The 21816-nt window shown below is 37.6% G+C and overlaps 1 protein-coding gene across 2 annotated transcripts in view; it reads left to right on the forward strand.

Annotated features, from left to right (window-relative positions):
* Nucleotides 1-21816, forward strand: part of MLLT3 (MLLT3 super elongation complex subunit) — a 285130-nt gene that overhangs the window by 192857 nt on the left and 70457 nt on the right. For both annotated transcript variants that reach the window (XM_034987920.1, XM_034987921.1), the window contains exon 5: nucleotides 16074-16775. In XM_034987920.1, coding sequence (XP_034843811.1) covers nucleotides 16074-16775 — 702 coding nt within the window. The remainder of the gene's footprint in view (nucleotides 1-16073; nucleotides 16776-21816) is intronic.

The raw sequence follows: 21816 nt of genomic DNA on the forward strand, positions 1-21816 counted from the left end.
GTGAGAAATGTTTTCTGTTTTCCATCTTTTGGAAGAGTTTTTGTGAGATTGAAATTATCTTTTTCTAGAATTTGCTTGTAAAACCTTGTGGGCCTGATATTTTCTTTGCAGAAAGATTTTTAAACTACTTGTTTAATAAAGGATTATGCTTGAGTTTTGTTTCTTTGTGGGTCAGTTTTAGTAAGTCACGTTTGCCTAAGAATTTACTTTCAAATTTGTCGGTAAAAAATTATAGCTTTCTCATCTGTTGTTGTTTTTTAAGATTTTATTTATTTATGAGAGAGAGAGAATGAGAGAGAGCACATGAGAGGGGGGAGGGTCAGAGGGAGAAGCAGACTCCCTGCCGAGCAGGGAGCCCAATGCGGGGCTCGATCCCAGGACCCTGGGATCATGACCTGAGCCAAAGGCGGGCGCTTAATGATTGAGCCAACCAGGCGCCCCTACCATAATTTCTTCCTGAATTCATTTGTCTTCTTCCTGAAGTAAATCCTATGAAAATTCTTTTAGTGAAAGTCTCCTGTTAGTAAACTCAATTTTTGTTATACTATAAAAGTTTTGACTGTTGCCCCTGTTATGAAAAGTGGTTTTGCTGGTTATACAATTCTAGGTTGACATTACTTGCAATACTTTGAAAATATTATTTTGTTTTTGTGAAGTCTGATGTCGTCTAATTCAGGGTTATGATAGTAGATGTTCAGCAGTTACCTTCCTGGGGAAGAAAGTCTTGGTTTTTAGGTTTATTTCTATGGTGTAATACTCATGCTGTGTTGGGTCAGTTTTGCTGAGCTGGGAGGAATGTGCAGTAGCACACAGTTATGAACTATTTCCCCTATTCTGATTGATAGACATAAGTAATTACTTCGAGAGCACAGATAATAATATGAAGTAAAATAACTAGGAAGTGATGAGTTTCATTTCTTACAACTGCTTTTTGTATTTTTCTACTTGTACATTTATATAATTTAACTTCTACTAATGACCTTTAAAAAAAACTGGCTCACAGAATTCCTGAAAATTTAAGAGTTGGCTTTTGTAAGCCTGTGTTAGCCAGCTGTAGCATACCACTCATTTATTTGTTTTGTTTTTTTTTTTTCAGTAGGTGATCTCTTATTTTTTATTGCTTTTACAATCTTTTTTGTCTTTGGTGTTCTTCATTTTTAGTACAATGTGTCTAGGAGTAAATTCTTTTTCATTTATGTATATATCTTTTTTTATATTGTACTTACTCTTTTTGTGGATTCATGGCTTTTATGGTTTTGGAAAATTCTCAGCCATTATGTCACCTGTATTCCGTATTTTTTCTGAGTCCCTGATTAGATATTTATTATTTTTATTCTGTTCTCCATGTCTCTTAATAGCTTTCATAGTTTCCATTTTCTTATATTTTTGTGTGCTTTCTGGCAGATTCTTCATATCTGTCTTCCAGTTCACTAATTCTTTTTTTTTTAAGATTTATTTATTTATTTATTTGACAGAGAGAGACACAGGGAGAGAGGGAACACAAGCAGGGGGAATGGGAGAGGGAGAAGCAGGCTTCCTGCCAAGCAGGGAGCCTGATGTGGGGCTTGATCCCAGAATCCTGGGATCATGACCTGAGCTGAAGGCAGATGCTTAATACTGAGTCACCCAGGCGTCCCTGGTTCACTAATTATTTTCAGCTGTGTTTAGTTTGCTGTTTAATCCATTGAGATATTAATTCCAACAGTGATTTTTTTCCTCCCTTCCATTTCTTAAAGTCTTATTTGTTTCTTTTCAGTGTCCTGGTCTTTCTTACTCATTTCTTATTGGTCACTTTTTGGATTCCCACTTTTTTCTTTTTTCACACTTTATATATTATTATTATATATTTTGCATCTAATGATTCCTGTATGTAAGATCCTTAGGGCTCTTCCTCAGACTCTCAGATCACAGTGGCTTGTTTTTTTTGTGTTCAGGAATATTTTTAAATTGTGAGTTCATCTTTGATTTAACTGAACTTTGGGAATCCTGAAGTCTGAATTCAGGGTACTTTTCTCTAATAGCAGATTTGTGAAGGCTTCTCCTCAATTTCTGAGAGACTCTGAGGTTCAGGTTTCCAAATAGGCTATAGACTTCAGGTTTGGTCTTTGGAGACATGTGAGAACATAAACCTGTATGCCATTTGGGCACCTCATCTCATGTAAAATTCACAGTTCACATTTTAACCCCTCCCTTCTCCTCTTTTTCTTTCTCTTTCATATACTCTTGATTCTTAGAATTTTCCTTTTTTAAAAATAAGCCCAGTGCTGAAGAATTTTGTAATTATCCAATATCTAGTTGTATTATAGTGAGAGTTCCCAAAGAGTCCACCATATTGTCCAAATTAGGTTTTTTCCCCAGAAACCATTGTACATCTAGTTTTTGTGTTTTTTTTTTTAAGATTTTATTTACTTATTTGACAGAGAGAGAGATAGAGCAGGAATACAAGCAGGGGGAGTGGGAGAGGGAGAAGCAGGCTTCCTGCCGAGCAGGGAGCTCGATGTGGGACTCGATCCCAGGACCCTGGGATCATGACCCGAGCCGAAGGCAGACTCTTAATGACTGAGCCACCCAGGCTCCTTGTACATCTAGTTTTACCGTAGTTCTTCCCATATCCTGGAGACTCAATGTGTAAGAATAACTACTGAGACAGGAGAGCGTAACTGTGATTATATTTTCCCATTATTTAATTGTGTCTCTGTTTGGGTTTTTTATTTTTGCAATGATTTGTTGAATTTCTATGTGCCAGGCACTGTGTTTCATCTTACACTTCCAGCTACTCCATCCCCATATATGTTGAAGATTGACTACTCTCTATGAGTAACAATTGCTTATCAAGCCTCATTGTCAGCAATTTAGCTAGTACTAAAAGAGAAGACTAGAATGATCTGGCCAATATGTTTTAAAGCTTGTTGAAGAAAAAAATTGTACAAAGGTAAACATATATAAACCTAGAAAGAGAAATGATATAATTATTACTTCAAGTTTCTAGTTTCAAACCACAAAAGTAAAGAGAAGTTTACTTGAAACTGCAAAGTCTTTAAATATAACTAGCTGTTAACAGTATTTAAGTATAATTTAGAATTTAAGCCATAGCAAGTCAGGTTATAGTATATGAATAGAAGCATTTTAAACAAGATTGGATTCTGAAACAAAAGTATTTTATAGTATATACTACATAGCTGAAACTAGTCATTTGAGAAAGGAGGGCTTTTTAAAATCTTGTCTCCTTGGAATATTATTTTGTAAAATACTGAATTTTTTTTTTTTTAAAGATTTTATTTATTTATTTGAGAGAGAGAGAATGAGAGAGAGCACATGAGAGGGGGGAGGGGCAGAGGGAGAAGCAGACTCCCTGCCGAGCAGGGAGTCTGATGCGGGACTCGATCCCAGGACTCCAGGATCATGACCTGAGCCGAAGGCAGTCGCTTAACCAACTGAGCCACCCAGGCGCCCAAAATACTGAATATTTTTGCCATTGATACTTTACAGTTAAATTTATATTTACATGCAAATACAGTACTTCAATATATTTTTAATACTGAAGAAAATATTAATTGGGTTTACTTTTAATGCTTTTGAACAAAGGGCTAGGGAAATGAAAATTTAAATACTACTTATTTTGGGGCGTGTGGATGGCTCAGTAGTTAAGCCTCTGCCTTTGGGGGGGGGTCCTGGGATCGAGCCCTTTGTTGGGCTCCTTGCTCAGCAGGAGGCCTGCTTTTCCCTCTCCTACCCCCTCTGCATGTGTTCCCTCTTTCACTGTCTCTCTCTGTCTGTCAAATAAATAAATAAAATCTTTAAAAATAAATAAATACATACATACATACATACTACTTGTTCACTTTAGAACTGAATTTTCAGTTGTTTCCATTTCTCAGTTGTAAATATGATTTATAGATTTATTTTCCTCATCTTTAAATGGTATAAGTATAATGAATAAAACTCAGAATGTAATCTAAGTATCTTAAGCTAAATCTGTAGATTAGAGAGCTTGATTGCAGTTTGCTCAAAAACAAAAAGACTTTCAGACTACATCAGTAGGAAAAATGAAAAAATTTTAAAACACAGGAAGAGAGTGGTCACTTACTTCAATAGTTTCTCTTTTTCTAATGCAAAATTTATTTCACAAAGTCTCTGAAGTGCAAATGGGTACATGAAAGAAGAGAGAATGTAAAAATACCTTTGGGAGGTTGAAAACATTTTATATCAAAATAATTAATGTACATGGTTTAAAAGAATTAAATAGCAAGGGATGGTATTTAGCAAAACCGAGAAGGCCTATATGCCCCCCCCACCCCCCGCATCTTCTTTCCACTTCCTAGAAGGAAACAATTTAACTGTTTTCTCTCTTTTCTTTCTCTTTCTCTATTTTCTTTTTTCTCTTCTTTCCTTTTCCTTTCTCTTTTTTCCTTTCTTTTTTTTTTTAAATCTTTTTTTTTTTAAGATTTTATTTATTTATTTGACAGAGAGAGAGAGAGCAACGGCAGGAACACAAGCAGGGGGAGTGGGAGAGGGAGAAGCAGGCTTCCTGCTGAGCAGGGAGTCCGATGCAGGGCTCGATCCCAGGACCCTGGGATCATGACCTGAGCCGAAGGCAGAGATGCTTAATGACTGAGCCACCCAGGCACCCCTCTTTTTTCTTTTTTTAAAGCTCTACAGTTACTGCCCAGAGTTTCCAGCTATATGCTTATGCTTCTATTTCTACAAGAGACTCTAACCCATTTGCTCCATCTACTTTTCCTCCTAGTATGTGACACCATTTTAAATTCTTGTCTTGGATGTAAGTTGGAGATATATATATTTTTAACGACTTTATTTTTAAGTAATCTCTGTACTCAATGTGGGGCTCAAACTCACAACCCCAAGATCAAAAGCTGCATGCTCCTCTGACTGAGCCAGCTAGGTGTCCCTAACTTTCTAGATATTGAACCTTTTTGTTCCACCAACTCTGGACAGTGTCTTTTGCTTCTCAGCTTTGGAAACTCAGAGTATCCTAGAGTTTCTTTCCCTTCTCTGTACCTGTTTCTACCTTTGTGCTTGTCATCCAGACATTTACTTTTTCGTTGTCACACTTGATAACATTGTGTTACATAACACATTTTAAGTTTTCTTGCGTATCTGAGTAGTGACTAGTAAGTGAAAGCACTTCCAGAGTTTCTGCTATGTGCCAAGCACATTAATTATAAGTAAATTAATTATATAAGTTGCATACAAATAGGCACACACACAAGACTTTACGTATATGAAACCTATTTAATCATCAAGCTGACCTTGATGGTTTAGGTGATATGGTCTCCATTTTACCGACAAAGAAATTTAAGTCACTTAGCAAGTGGCAGAGCTGATTAAATTAATTTCTACAAGTTGAAAATCAGTAAACACTGTGCACGGTTCTGAGTAGTTAAAATGTTTCTTAACAGCTAAGGTATGTACTGTTATTATATTTCCTTGTACAATCATGTGTTTGGGGGCTTTAAAATTGCCTCCTTGTTTTTGTGCTAAATTTCTCACATTCCCTCTCTCTTTAAATACCTTCTATGGAGGCCCTGTGGCATCCTTTAGTTTTCATATTCAGTGACCTCCCTACCCTGCCCCCTGTGGAGGTGATCATTTATTTGAGCACTATACATTTCTGTTATTTCAAATTATATAGTGTGGCAGATTTTTACATTGATTTTGAAAACGTTTAATTGTGAGATGAGATGGATCTTATACTTTTGTGATACTCTAAAATAATTGGAGATAACATGTGCTCTGTAGGTATATTAGAGGAAAGGTTGATTTTTCAGTATCGCACAAGCCCTCTGAACATAGCCATTTTAATGTCTGTTAAGTTTAAAATAGTTATTTAGTAACAAAGACTCAAAGTTTAAGCCACTTGAAACATATATAGGAAGAGCCACTGATTTCAGAATAAGTTATTTGCCACCTACCAAAAACTAGTATGTTGTACCCCCTCTAATGGAATAAAGTAGAAGTTCCTTTATGTAGTTCTGCCTAGATGGCAGGCATGTTCAGTGTTGTTCTTTGGAAGTCATTGAGCCCCTGCTCCTTTCTACCCATCCTTTTTTCATTTCCAGCTCAGGTTATGTTGGCAAGTTGGTTTCAAAACCAACTGACCTCTGAAACATTGGTGGATGTATACTGGTTGAGAGTATGGGCATTCGAGCCAGACCATCTGGGCTTGAATCTCCGTTCTACCACCAATTATAGATAGGTCTTTGGGCACATTGGTTTTTGTGCCTCAGACTCTTCCCTTGTCAAATGGAGCTAATAATAGCTACTTCACAAGATTGTTGAGTTAGTCACTGGAAAGCTGCTACATCAGAGTCTGGGCTAGTAAGCATTTCACTGCCACCATGATCACCCTCCCCCAGTGCAGTAGTCCTCTAAGTGGCCTTTCTTCACTCTGTACCCACCTTAGCCTCTCCACCACATTGCTACCAGATGATCTTCCTAAAACGAATGGCTGTTCTTACTGACTTCCTCCTTCAAGTCCTCAAGTGTGTCTCTTTTGCTTGCCAGACATGCTCTTTGTACCTGTTATTAAGGCCAATCTGTCTTAATAAAGAATTGGCAGAACTCATAGCCTGGTATGGCTGAGGGGAATCTGTTACTCTTCTAGATTCTCTCCTTGAATGATCAATATCATTTTTTGATTCTCTTTCATGTTATTTGTTCATTACTAATAGGGTGATTGCTGTATCTTCTGTCATTTGTGCAAAATCCAGCCTTAACTATATTTCTGTAGGTGTAGTTATATCTTTATTATTTAGTTGACTAATATATAGATCCAGGCAAATTGAGGAATTTGAGGATGTGATTCTTCATTTTCTTTAATCTGTCTGTTGCTCCTCCCTGGTGAAGTCTAGAAGAGGCTTTATTTTTTCTTCCCTGAGCTGTGGAGGTATACTGTAGGGTTCCTTCTAACTTCCTGGTTCAGTATCACCTCCAAAAATGATACAACATTATAAAAAAAAATATAAAAACAAGTAAAACCTTCCAAAGCATTGTGCTCTATAACAGCAGACTTTTCTTTTTCTTTCTCGTATATGTATAAATATTTGATGTGCTTTTAATGTACAGGCCATTTAGATTGTTTTTTTTTTTTTTTTTTAAGATTTTATTTATTTACTTGAGAGAGAGAGTGAGAGAGAGAAAGAGCACAAGAGGGGGGAGCGGGAGAGGGAGAAGCAGACTCCCTGCTGAGCAGGGAGCCCGATGCGGGACTCGATCCCGGGACTCCAGGATCATGACCTGAGCCGAAGGCAGTCACTTAACCAACTGAGCCACCCAGGCGCCCCATTTAGATTGTTTTTGAATGAAAGACCCCTGTTGCTCTTCTCAAGTACTATTTCTTTTCCATTCATGTAATGTTCTTTTAGCTCCCTACCCATTCATTGACTGATAAATGTTAAGTTTTGGGCCTGTTGCTTCCAGTTTTAGCCTTGGTGTTCAAATCAATTTTGGTTATTTTTTTTCCAAACCAAAATTGGTTTCCAACCAGTTGTTTTTGAGATGTTTTCTGCTGTACAATCTTGTCTTAATATTTATTCATAAAACATTTATAAAGTCAAATAGTACTAAAAAGCCCATAAAAATTATCAGCAGTCCACTTTGCTCCACCATTCCCCCAATTCTACCACCCCTCCCCCCAACACAACTGTGTGGCTGTTTTTTGGGGTATCCATCTACCTATTTTGAAATATTGTTACTATTTCCTCAATTTTATTTCTTTTATAGTAGATCATGATTTTAAATTCAAGTAACTTCGCCTTTTCTAGTTGATTATCAAAAAGAAATTGTAGATCTCCTTTAAGTCAGAATTAACTTGATAAATTTGTCAGAATTAACTTGATGAATTTCTCCTTAAAATTTCAACCTCAAATGTACATTTAAGGCCATTATTTTAAAGCATAGATCTTCACGAAATTTGTTTATTTTACTTTCTTCATTATATTTGGTATTATAATGTTTGCGTATTTGTGGATCTTTTTCTAGTTTTTCAGAGTGAGTACTAAGTGTATTCTTATACTTGGTTCCCCTGCACCCCCTTGCCCCACCCCTTCTTTTCCTTTTTAAAATAAATACAGTAAAGGGTATACATTTTCTTTTTAGCATATGTTTTGCTGTGCTCCTAGATTTTTTTTTTTTTAATTTATTTATTTGACAGAGACACAGCGAGAGAGGGAACACAAGCAGGGGGAGTGGGAGAGGGAGAAGCAGGCTTCCCGATGCAGGGCTCGATCCCAGGACCCCGGGACCATGACCTAAGCCAAAGGCAGGCGCTCAACAACTGAGCCACCCAGGTGCCTCTGTGCTCCTAGATTTTTTACATGAAATGGTCTTTTCATTATTTTCTTCTGACTGATTTGTCTTGATTTTTCTAATTTTATTAGAGTATGACCAACCAATATAATCCATTTAAGCATTTAAAATAGATTATTTTAAAGTTCATTTATGATACCTTTATGATTGATTTTTTTCATTGTTTCATGAGCACATATAAAATCGTAAACTTTATGCAAGAGATAGAAAGTTTTATATATAATTATTAAATCAGATTTGTGGGTTGTTTCTGCCAGTTTCACTATGTCTATGCTCATTTCATTAAATCTGTCCATTTCTGACAAAGATTTAGTGATTTCTCATTTCAATGAAATGTTTTTCAAGTTTTTCTTACATATTCAATACCTTTTGCTTTATATAACATAGCTTCTAAACGGTTTATGCGTTTGGTCCTCTTAACTTTGAATTCTACATTGTGTGATATGAATGTAGCACTCATGCTTTCTTTCTTTTGGGGCCAATTAGTGGATAGTTCTTGGCCCATTCCTTCATCTTAAAACTTTTCTCAGTTGTTTGATGTTGTATTTCTTACAAACAGTCTGTATATGCCCTTTGTCTTTTTAACCCAGTCTAACAATATGTCTTTCAATGGGAGAATTCAGCTTCCTTTTTTTATTTTGTGAGTAATACTTGTTTTTATTACTTATATTTGTGACTTTTTCCATTTTTCTGAATTTTGCTTTTATTTTCAAGTTGATATTCATTTCTGAGTTTCCTCCTGTTTATGTGGCAGTTCTGTACTTTTCCATTTCATTATTGACCACCTTCCCTTTCATTGGCTCATAATCCAGTTTTTTCTATTTTACCATGTAAAAATGATACCAGCATTTTCCCTCACCTTGATACTCCAACCTTCTCTAATGTACCTAAATTTCTAGAGATAATTTAATTTTTTAGATCCAGATTTTTGTTAGCCTTTTGTATGTGTATGTGTGTGTGTGTGTCAGGAATTCACATTCAGTACTTCTATTACATATTCCAGATAGTTGATTATCCATCTAGATTTAGTTCTGTATAGAAGACAAGGTACATTGCACTCTTGTTTCCTCTCCTCTCCATCTTCCCACACTGAAAGGTCTCATTTCTAATTCAGTTACTGTTTCGTTAAAATCCCTTCTCAAGTCCTTTCCTTAGATGGGGCAGTGGGTGATGTGCTCTTTGAATCCTTAAATTTTGGCAAACACTTCTTTCACACTGACTGTGTATGTAGGATGTTTGGGTGGTTCTGCTTTTTCTCCCAGCAGTCTCAATTTTACTGTTCTTCTCAGTTCCACTGTTATAAAGTCCCATGTAATTTCATTCTTTTTTAGTTTTAAGTAATTATTCTTGCTGGTAACTTGTAAAGTTTTATTTTTATCCTTAAAGTTGAGGCATTTTAGCGTGATGTTCTTGAGTGTGTCTCTTTTATAGTCCTGCCTGGATCTTGAAGAGCCCTGTGAGCTTGCAATTCAGTCTTTACTTTTTTCCGTATTACTTTATTACCTCTCTCCCATCTTTTCCTTTTCCTCCTTCAAGAGATTCTTCTGGAACTCTTCCTTGGTTGGTACATCAGTTAGGGCTCCTCAGTCTGTTCTTCAGGTTTCTTCTCTTTTCCATTAATGATTTTCGTCTCTTTGTATCTTTACTTTATGCTTTGAGATTTCTTCCAGTTGATCCTTCATGCCATCATCTAGAGTCTATCTTGTCCTTTTTTAAAAAATTTTATTTTATTATGTTATTTTAGTCACCATACATTAGTTTTTGATGTAGTGTTCCATGATTCATTGTTTGCATATAATCCTCAGTGCTCCATTCAATATGTGTCCTCCTTAATACCCATCACTAGGCTAACCCATCCCCCCACCCTCCTCCCCTCTAAAACCCTCAGTTTGTTTCTCAGAGTCCATAGTCTCTCATGGTTCGTCTAGAGTCTATCTTGTCCTTTAATTTATCTACTGAATTATTCAGCTTGGAGGTTTTATTTTTACATTTTATTTCAGCTAATATTTTAAATCCATGGAAATTTTTTTTTGTTCTCCGTTGTGCCTCTTCTGAAGTAATCATACTATTTTTGACCTCAGTGTTTCATCTGTGTCCTTCAGAAAATCTGGTAGGTCTGCTCTCTCATACTCTCACCGACTCTTGGATATGTTATTTATGTGCATTGGGGTTCAGGTTGAGTTGTTAGAAGACCTTAGGTTTTTGTAATCCTATAAGTGATGAAAGGTACAGGCATTTCAGCCTCTACTGTAGATGCAGGCATGTTGTGTATTTCATGTGTATACACCTGGGAGACCCTCTACTTTCCTTCTGGTCTCCTTGCATCTCCAGCCTCAAGAGTAGAGGGGATTTCCCCCTCCTGTTGAGCGCCTCCTGAACATCCTTAGAGCAGGGAGGCTGGCCATACTTGTGCATATTATCTGTGTGCACAACTTTTCTGAGTCTTGCTTAGAGCCCAGAGCAGAGCAAGCCCTGTATCAGTCCTCTTTCAAGATGCCCGTCATCCCCTGGCCACATTCTTCAGGCCTCATTCACTATCTGTTGGTTCCCAGAGCTGACTGGTTCAAGAAGGTAAATGGATTGGATTTGGGATTAAAGTTGGGGGAGGTAAGTCAAATTTAAGGTCCTCCTTTTCCCCAGAATCCTGAATTTTTATACTTTATTCTTAGCTTCAAATGATCACCCTTCTGTGCCATTTGTCATGTGTTTAATGGTGTTACAGGAGAGATTTTTAGTTTGAAAGCTTATCTTTGACTGTTTTACCCAACCTTTTGTATGCATACTCTTTTGGACTATATTACAGTTTCTAGGAAGTATCCTTTTCAGATGCACTGTGGACAAATAAACTTTTAGAGGAGAGTTTATTGCTTTTGGATAAATAAAACTCTTCTGAGAGGGTTTATTTGTCCGTATGCAGATTTCACTGAACAAGATATGAATGATCTGAAAATCTTGTACAACACAGAAGCTAGATGAAGTAGGACAGAGACCAAAAATAAGAGCATAAGTAAAGAGAAGAGACAGGAGCTGGAGAAAGAATCAGCTTTGCATTATCAGTGGCATTAGGAAGAAGACGTGGCGATAACACAGTAGTTGAAAGCCACAAATAATCAGAAAACCTTATTTTGTCCACTAGTTAAGACCTTTTCGCAAGCTATCTACTAGAGTTGCTGACAAGTAGTATTAGAAGAGATTATACATTAAAAGGACCCATTTTGTTCCTGAAAATTAGAACAAGGAAGCATTCAGTAGAATCTGAGAGGATGAAAGAAAATTCTGTATCCTATATTCATAGGTAGTAAAGTTAGTGCAAATATGTATATGTATGTTTAAACACTCATTTGCCTTAAATATTTGAGGTTTGAATTACGCATACTTGCTCTCCCTGATATTGATATTCAGTTTGTCCTAATGAGCCTCAGGCAAAGAGAATTTGAATTACACAACACGTGTAAACTTCGCATTGAATGGTAATTAGTCTGTTCTGCTTAGTGGCACTTAATGTTGAAGTTAATAGTTCAGTAAAAATTTTAAAAAGCCAGTAGCTTGATCTCCAATATATATGGCATAGATAGGCTGAGAATTAGTAAAAGCTTTTATTCTGTGTCAGTAACAGTTTAATTCCTGACTTTGCATCTAAGTCTCTGTTTTACGTTTATTGCATGTTTGACTCTGGAGTCAGAGGATAGTACATCTTAACTTTGCCATTTATCACAAGGCCCAGGACAAAGAAAATGTTGTCCAGTATACTAGGGACCATTCTTCCACCATTTTGTTATTTCTTAAATTTTTATTTATCTGGGGTGTTACGGAATATGTTTTTCTTTTTACTTCTCAGTTGTCTTAATTTAAAAAGAGAGCTTTTTTGGTAAAGGGGCAGGTGCGAGAATAGCTGGGTGCCTTGCTTTTATGAAGATTTGTTGGGTTGGTGAAAAGCTGACAGTGGGCATTAAATACCTAGACCAACGTGGGAGTAAAAAGTTATAAAATTTCTGGAGTTTTATACTTAACATCATATGTATGTAATTAAGACGAATTTAAACTTTCTGTGACACAAGAGTCTGTGTCATATACCACTATGGACTTTGCATTAAGAATTCTAGTTTGTCCTACAAAAGCGTTTTAAAAATAAATCACGGGGGACACCTGGGTGGCTGTCATTAAGCGTCTGCCTTCGGCTCAGGTCCTGATCCCAGAGTCCTGGGATCGAGCCCCTCACCAGACTCCCTGCTTGGCGGGAAGCCTGCTTCTCTCTCTCCCAGTCCCCCTGCTTGTGTTCCCTCTCTCACTGTGTCTTTCTCTGTCAAATAAATAAAATCTTAAAAAAAAAAATCATGGAAGGACCTCTGTAGAAGTTTTTTTTGGTACTGAAATTTACTGTTTTTTAATGCTTAATATTAGGAAACATGTTGGTAAGTAAAAATCTGTGTATTTTTAAAAGTCACATTTATAAAAATATGTGTAATACTCCATGAAGGTTGAATATTAAGCAGCAATGCTTGGGTGTTCTAGAGCTGTAATTAGAATACTGATCGCAAACTACCAAAATTCAGTGAGTCAACAAACCAATTAAAAAAAAAAACTCAAGGATATTAGATTTCAAATGTTCTTCCTTAATTTAGTTTGCCCATTATACTTTATTTTAATTATTCATAGTATTGCTTAACATGCCAGGAAATGTCTTGTAATAGAATTTATAAAATAATGTAGTTTCAGTAATATGAATACTATCTTTAGCATTCTGCTTTTAAATCTCAGATTGAGATTTTTTTTTTTCAGATTGAGATGTTTTGTAAGGAATCAGCTAGTTTGGTGCATAAAAGCATGTCTTTGCAAGTAACTTTATCCATTTTAGAAGTTTGAAACCAAATGCTCACTTGAGAAAAATAAATGGAATAATTGGTATATGTCATTTTGTTGTTGTTGAGCAAATGAGAAAAAAAATTGAGAAGAAAAAAATACATAGTCCCACTAACAGAACAATAATTTTTCATTTTGAGTAGTACCTCTTTTTTTTTTTTCAAGTTTTTATTTAAATTCCAGTTAACATAAAATGTTGTTTCAGGTGTAGAATTGAGTGATTCCTCACTTGCATACAACAAGTGGTGCTCATCACAAGTGCACTCCTTAATCCCCATCACCTATTTCCCCCATCCCCCCCCCCCCCTGGTACCCCCCTTTTTTTTTTCTGTTATTTAGATTTTTTTTTTTTTTCCCCCCCCCCCCCCCGCCCATGTTCATTTGTTTCTTAAATTCCATTTATGGGGTGCCTGGGTAGCTCAGTTGGTTAAGCATCCGACTCTTGATCTCAGCTCAGGTCTTGATCTCAGGATCATGAGTTCAAGCCCCACATTGGGCTACTTAAAAAAAAAAAAAAAAATTCCACATATGGGTGAAATCATATAGTATCTGTCTTTCTCTGACTGACTTATTTCGGTTAGCATAATAGTCTCTAGCCCCATCCACGTTTTTGCAAACGACAAGATTTCATTCTCTTTTATGACTGAATAATACTCCATTGTGTGTATATATACCACATCTTTATCCATTCATCAGTCGATGGACATTGGGGCTCTTTCCATAATTTGACTATTATCAATAATGCTGCTGTAGGGGCACCTGGGTGGCTCAGTCGTTAAGCGTCTGCCTTCAGCTCAGGTCATGATCCCAGAGTCCTGGGATCAAGTCCCACATTGGGCTCCCTGCTCAGTGGGAAGCCTTGTTTCTCCCTCTCCCACTCCCCCTGCTTGTGTTCCCTCTCTCGCTGTCTCTCTCTCTCTGTTGAAAAATAAATAAAATCTTTAAAAAAAAAATAATGCTGCTGTAAACATCAAGGTGCATGTATCCCTTCAAATTAGTATTTTTGTATCATTCGGGTAAATACCTAGTAGTGCAATTGCTGGATCATAGAGTATTTTTAACTTCTTGAGGAACCTCCATACTGTTTTCCACAGTGACTGTATCAGTTTGCATTCCCACCAACAAAGCAAGAGAGTTCCTTTTACTCCATATCCTTGCTAACACTTATCATTTCTTGTGTTTTTGATTTTAGCCATTCCGATGGATGTGAGGTGATATCTCATAGTAGTTTTGATTTATATTTCCTTGATGATGAGTGATGTTGAGCATCCTTTCATGTGTCTGTTGGTCATCTGTATGTCTGCTTATTCATGTCTTCTGCCCTTTTTTTAACTGGATTATTTTTTTTTGTTGAGTTTTATAAGTTCTTTATATATTTTGTATACTAATCCTTTATCAGATATGTCATTTGCAAATATCTTCTCCCATTCTGTAGGTTTCCTTTTAGTTTTGTTGGTTGTTAGCTTCACATTGAGTATTACTTTCTGATGCTTATTCATATATATGCTTTTTTGGGGGGGGAGCATAGACCCTAAAAGTATTGTTCATTTTAGGGAAAAGCGTAGCCCCTGCCCAGTATCTTTTCTGTATTGTGCTAGATATTGAAGGGATACAAGATTGGCTTACATAGCACTGATTTTAAGTGGGTGAGTTAGAGGTACAGCATAATAAGCAAACCATGGAGATGTAAATTCTGTTTGAAAATTTGGACATTTATTTGTCATTGATTCCATTAGGAGGTGGAAGTAAGCAAGAAAGAGCTTTTCTTTCATAGTATTGGTATGGATTTTTGCATGTCAAGGATCTACTTCTGTTTCTTATTCTTACTATTAATGGTAGAGGTTCACAAATATGTTAAGTATGGATTTAAATTTTGCTCCTAAATAGAAAGGTTCTGTGTAGGTTATATATTCTGAAGTACTTATATGAGTGAAAAAGTAGGTAACACATTTAGAATGGAATAGGCAGTGATGAACTCTTTCCTCATCATTGCACAACTGAAGACTTTTCAGTCCATTTAATAACTATTAGGTAAAAATCTTTGTTCTGTTCATTTTTTTTTCCTTTGCTAGTGATGGGAGACCTATTCCTTAGCTCTTGAAATTTGGATAGCAAAAAATAATTGCCTTTTATCTCAAATTGAGAATTATTTTTTCTTGAGTCTTGTGATTCTTTATATTAAAAAGCCATTTAAAATGTAATGTCATCCAGCCTGTGGATTAATATTACCCAACTTGTGACCACTGGCTGTTTTTCTGCATCCTTCTCAATCTTTGCTATAGCTGAATGCTGCGTCCCAAGCATAATCTGTGCTTTGATCCCTCCTTGTTGTGCTTCACTCTAGTCCCTGGTCTGCAAGTACTTTCTCATTCTTCTCTTCATAGTAATTCCCTGCTGATCCTCAAGTATCTAGTTCAGGTTTGAATTCTCCATACACTTCTGAATTATTCTTGTATCATGCCCCCCACGGAATTAACGGGCGCGCCCCCCCCTTGTTTTTGTTGTCCTAGCACGTTATCGGTGGCTCTTGGAACCCCCACGGCTCCCGGCTACATCCTCGTTACTGAGAGTCGGGCTGTGTGTTACCCTTCTGTGTATCTCCCAGGACAGGCCCTCAGTGAACACCTGTTGAACTGAGACGGTTAGAGCGCCATGCTCGTCATGCCGGGGCGGACGGCTGGGCCCCCCTGAACTCCTGGACCATCGTGGCCCTCGCCCAGCCTGTCCCCACCTGTTAGGCCGAGGCTCTGGCTGTGTCTTGCAGTGAATCTGCGAGCAGTCAGAGAGAGATCGTTCTCGTGGAGGTGGAGCATGCCGGGAAGCGGGCTTGCACCTCCTGGTTGCTCCGCAGCTCTGAGTTGCATCTTCTTGTCCCGTTTCTGCAGGACCCTAACAGGAGCATCCACACCAGCAGCAGCAGCTGCAGTAGCAGCAGCAGCAGCAGCAGCAGTAGCAGCAGCAGCAGCAGCAGCAGCAGCAGCAGCTGCAGCAGCAGCAGTAGCAGTTGCAGCAGCAGCTGCAGCAGCAGCACCAGTTTTTCAAAGCCTCACAAATTAACGAAGGAGCACAAGGAAAAACCTTCTAAAGACTCCAGAGAACATAAAAGTGCCTTCAAAGAACCTTCCAGGGATCACAACAAATCTTCCAAAGAATCCTCTAAGAAACCCAAAGAAAACAAACCACTGAAAGAAGAGAAGATCGTTCCGAAGATGGCCTTCAAGGAACCGAAACCCATGTCAAAAGAGCCCAAACCAGACAGTAACTTACTCACCGTCACCAGTGGACAGCAAGACAAGAAGGCTCCCAGTAAAAGGCCCCCCGCTTCAGATTCCGAAGAACTCTCAGCCAAAAAGAGGAAGAAGAGTAGCTCAGAGGCTTTATTTAAGAGTTTCTCCAGTGCACCCCCACTGATCCTCACGTGTTCTGCCGACAAAAAACAGGCAAAAGATAAGTCTCACGTCAAGATGGGAAAGGTCAAAATTGAAAGCGAGACCTCCGAGAAGAAGAAGTCAACTTTACCGCCGTTCGACGATATCGTGGATCCCAATGATTCCGACGCGGAGGAGAACATGTCCTCCAAATCTGACGTGAGTAGCCTTGTGGGTTTCCCTCCTCTCCCTTGTTAGTCTTCAGATTCTCTTTCGCGTGGCTGCAGGATAAGGAGCCAGGGAAGAAAATGACAGCTGAGCCATGAAGTGGTAGCATGGAAGTACCTAGAAGTGAATTTCCTTAACTCATGGAAAGAAGGAAATGAGATCGTTAAAGAATCTGCACACACTTGGGCAGCAACTTAAATTCTTAAAGGAAGATACATTCCATAGAATGCCATTTGAATAGCAGCCGCAGAATTGAGATGCGCATTAGAGCTTAGTTTACTATGCTTTTCGGTGAGTGTTGATTTAGGAAAATGAGAAGAAGGCAATAGAACTTGAATATATGAGAAAATAAATTTGAAAGAGAAAGTTAGAAAATATTGGGGTGCGGCTCTAATGTTGATCGTTTTGGTGCAGGGATGTAATTTGTTTACAAAGATGGAAAGCTGGTCATGGTGGTTTTTTTTTAAGCAGTGTTGTTTTAATTGATGTCACAATGTACTGTATATATATTTAAAATGATTAATTCGGTAGATTTTTGAGTTGTATGTGTGCTTGTGAAACCAGGTGGTGGTATTTTGAAAATGAAACGTTTGATTTTGTTTTCCTTGGCTAGCCATTGATTTGGGAGGGGGCGGGGAGTGTGATCTTCATTATGTTTTTGCTGATGGATAGGATTATCTTTTATGGATGCCTAAAAGACCATCTGACCCTCTAACGTCCCTCTGAAATGTTATCTGATGTTGGAGATTTAAACCAATAATTACAGATTTCTCAGAGATGAAAGGGATTTTCACGTTATCTCTTCTAATTTCCCACCAGTGTAAGAAATCTTAACACTTCTAATGACAGAACTATTAGTCATTTGAAAAGTATTCCATTCCATTTCTGGAGAATGAACATTACTTACTATGAACTCACGTTTGCTTTATTACAAACTTTTGCCCCCTTTAGTTGCTTATTACGATCAGACCAAATAATCTCCTTACTTTGGCTTGTCAGTATTTCTAAACAATGATCAAGGAAGATGTCTGGCTAAAACTGGCTGGCAGTTTGAGAATATTTCTCTTTCTGTCCCATACACACATTCCTAATTTAAATGCTGGCAGAGGTGGGGGGACTGAGCAGCAGAATCTCTCTTCTGCATTTGCTCTCGGTAGAAGGGAAGCCAGGGCTAGGACATGGTGTCAGTACTGATCCCCAGTTGTTGAGAGACTACTTCCTTCCCTACTACCTTCTACAGCTAATCTTGAAAAATTTTTTTAAGATTTTATTTTTACTTATTTTAGAGCGTGAGCGAGCAGGGGGTGGGGAAGCAGAGGGGGAGGGAGTGAGAATCCGAAGCAGACTCCATGCTCAGTGTGGAGCCCAACGTGGGGCTCCATCCTACAACCTTGAGATACGACCTGAGCCGAAACCAAAAGTCAGTCACCTAACTGACTGAGCCACCCAGGCATACCTAATCTTGAATTTTTAATACAAGATTGATTATTTATTTATTTATTTATTTATTTATTTATTTATTTATTTATTTATTTATTTATAGCCACTCACGGGGGGAGGGGCAGAGGGAGAAGCAGGCTCCTCCACTAGCAGGGAGCCCAACGTGGGCTCGATACCAGGACCTGGAGATCATGACCTGAGCCAAAGGCAGATGCCCAACCAACTGTGTCACCCAGGTGCCCCCCAGTCTTGAAATTTTAATAGAAAACCAGATTGGGAGTAGAGTAGCATATAAAATACAAGATATTGGCGTGATTTGTCCCAGTGTTTGGCAAATGTTTTATAGTGATAGTTTATTGAATGAAGATGAGAACTAATGGGTTTGCTCCAATTTATCTCAAGCATCTATTTTTCCTCCTGTGCTTTTTACTTAGGCTCTTCTTAATACAAAACTTGTTCTTAATGCAGATGTTATTTGAAAATTTTTTCTGTATGTTTGACTTTTACTTCAGATCACCCTGAAATGTTCATTGAGCCTCTTGGGATGTGATTAGTCTATCAATATTGTCAGGTTTAGCAACTTTGTCTTTCTGTATTCTGACATGTTGTGATTCTTGTAGAGCAGAGGTTTTCAAATTGTGGCTTCTGATTCACTGGTGAGCCATGAAACCAATTTAGCATGTCATCAGCAGTATTAAAAAAAAAATCAGAATATGTTATAATTAGTATGGGTAAGTAATGGTTTGTAAAAATTTTATTTCATAGGATGTGTGTATTCCTTACAGTAGGTTGTGGTCAAATTCTGAAAGGCATCATTCTTGAATGTTTGCTGATTTATGAGAAGATCAAATGACATTCATAAAGCAAAGTTCTTTCTACATGAAATTATCACAAATAATCATTCTCTTTAGATAACTCTGTATATTCTTGTTTTTGTCTCTTGCTCCCTCCCTTTTATGAATGATTTATAAGATATGGCTTTCATAAACTTCATGTTCAACTTAGTATATTTATCCAAAGCAGTATCTTAAAAAATCTTTTGGAGTGAAGAATTAGAATTGTAATTCCTTACAATAGGTAGCATGTGTTCAAAAACAATTCATGACATATCAGAGCCACACATCCGGTGATTGTTACAAGACTTTTTAAAACGGGTTCTGCACATCATTACAGAGAAAGCCTCTAAAGACTTTTAGGCATTATTTGGGTATAAAACCCAACAAATGTACTTCCTTTATCAGTTTTCTGGTAGTAGTGCTTTTATTATTGCTGTTGTTGGTTTAATTCTCTGCATGTAGGTGGTGGAGACAAAGAGAATTGACAAAGCGGTTCCAGATAAGCCAGGGCCCCAAACACCTTTCTGTGAGCGAAGGAGATAAAAGGGGGCTGAAATTCCCTTTATCCAATAGTAGAAATCACCTTTGTTTGGTTTTCTTCCTACTTGGTGTCCCTCCTGTGGGCAAGACAGAAGGAGTGGGAGGCCATTGTAATGGAGAGCAGTGAGAAGCCCAAATCCTCCCTTGGCCAGTAATGGATTTGTTAGCTTAGGACAGGCCCAATTTCAGGGGACACTGTTCACAGTGTCCTGGTGGTGAGTGTGTCTGCATCTGAGTAAGTGTGATAAGATGACCTACCTGATCTCGCTAACGTCCTTTCCAGCTTTGTTATTTGAATATGAGCCAGACTTGTGTTCATTTATGGCAGATGGGGTAGTGGGGTAATTTTAGACACAATGGGCAGAGATCATGGACTTTGAAACAGAAGAAAGAGACAAAAAAAGAAATTGGAAGAGTGTGAAGAATTAGGAAGGGCTAGGGAGAAAAGATTATTGACCTGGTAAGCCTGTGAAGTACACATCTTACCTCAGTACATGTTAGTTATAATTAAAAGGAAGAACTTTTTAAAGAAGCTTTTCCATAATTAAGGTAGATTCAAATTTTATTTAAGAATAAAATCAGTGTTATTACGATGGATTAGGAAGCTCAGATCGCTGATTCAAATGGTTCTTTTGGATTAAGATTTTTATATACTTCGTGTAGAAAAGTAAAAGTACATCCATGCCTACATGTTTTTTGAGGGATCGTTTATTTGTTAAGTGCTTAGGCAGTTAGGTAGGTAGTCAAGTAATAGAGTAATTAAGGAGTTTGTATTGTGATTTTAGACTATGTTTGGAAGCCCAGCTTTTCCGGTAATCTTGGGCAAACGTTTTTAACCTTCTGTATTTCTTTTTTTTTTTTTTTTTTAAAGATTTTATTTATTCATTTGAGACACAGAGATACACAGAGAGAGAGAGCATGAGCAGGGAGAGAGGCAGAGGGAGAGGGAGAAGCAGGCTCCCCACTGCGCAGGGAGCCCGATGCGGGGCTCGATCCCAGGACCCTGGGATCATGACCTGAGCCGAAGGCAGACGCTTAACCATCTGAGCCACCCAGGCGCCCCATCCTTCTGTATTTCTTAATTAATTCTTTTGTAAGATGGAGATCATAATAGTGTTTACTATGTAGGATTATTGTGAAAATGCTCAGTCTGGGGAAAGTACATAGCACGTTAACCAAAAAAATATTAGTTAACTATGATTATGTATGATGTGGCTTCTGGAAATCTTTATAAGCTATAGCTTTGGAAGAGATTTTTTGCTCTTCAAAAATACCATAGAATTCTAATGTCCTTTTTCAAGGGTGTGGGCTATATGTTTTTAAGGGGACAAAGTACTTGGCATCTATGTCCTATTGCTCTGAATTTTGTCTTGAGGTATATGGCCTTGATATTGATATGCATTTGTTGCATGGTAACTGGAAAAATACAGGATGAAGAGTCTAAGTTTTAAATCAGAAGTTAAGCAAAAGTTTCCCAGGATCTTTTAGCTTTTAAATTAAAATAGATAAAGGACAAGAACATAGCTAGCACTGCATCAGGGAGGCACTTGGTTGTTTTTTTTTTATTGCTGTTCCTCTTAAAGGAAGACGTTCTAAGAAATGAGTTACCTTTGGGTTATTATTAATGTTACACAGAATCATTTTTAAATACATTTTGCAATCCCTGAAGTGTTTTTTCTAAAGAAATTCAATATTATCACATGAAAGTACATCAGTGATTCCCCCCCCCCCCCCCCAGAATTCAAGAGGTACAAGGTGGTGGGTGGATAGGGAGGTAAAAGGACTGGTTTATAGTGGGTGAGCATTTAGCAAATACAGAAATCATGATAAGAGCATGTTTTTGCTGTGTCTGTAAATGTTAGCATGAAGAATATTTTACCTTCAAGGACCTAGGTAATTCCCGTTAGAGTAAAGCTGTTCTTGGTTTAGGAAATCATCATTTTGTGGTCATGATGGTCATTTATGGAAAGTGACCTTACTAGTGCAGCTGGAAGGGTGGGAATCTGTATTAGGGTCAAGTAAAAGTTTATAATTGGAGTTTGTATTAACTTGTTTAAACTTGAATCGACAATTAAAAAGTACCCAAAATATCTATTGCCCTTCCTGTAATTTCCTAGGTTTTGTTTTTCATATAATTCAGCTTCTGAAGAGAAGTCTGTGGAGGATCTTGTTTTGTGATATGAGGGAGTTTGGTCTTCATAGCACAGAAGGAGGGG

This window comes from Mirounga leonina, unplaced genomic scaffold (assembly GCF_011800145.1).
Source record: "Mirounga leonina isolate KUSES-001 unplaced genomic scaffold, KU_Mleo_1.0 Mir_447, whole genome shotgun sequence".
NCBI lineage: Eukaryota > Metazoa > Chordata > Mammalia > Carnivora > Phocidae > Mirounga > Mirounga leonina.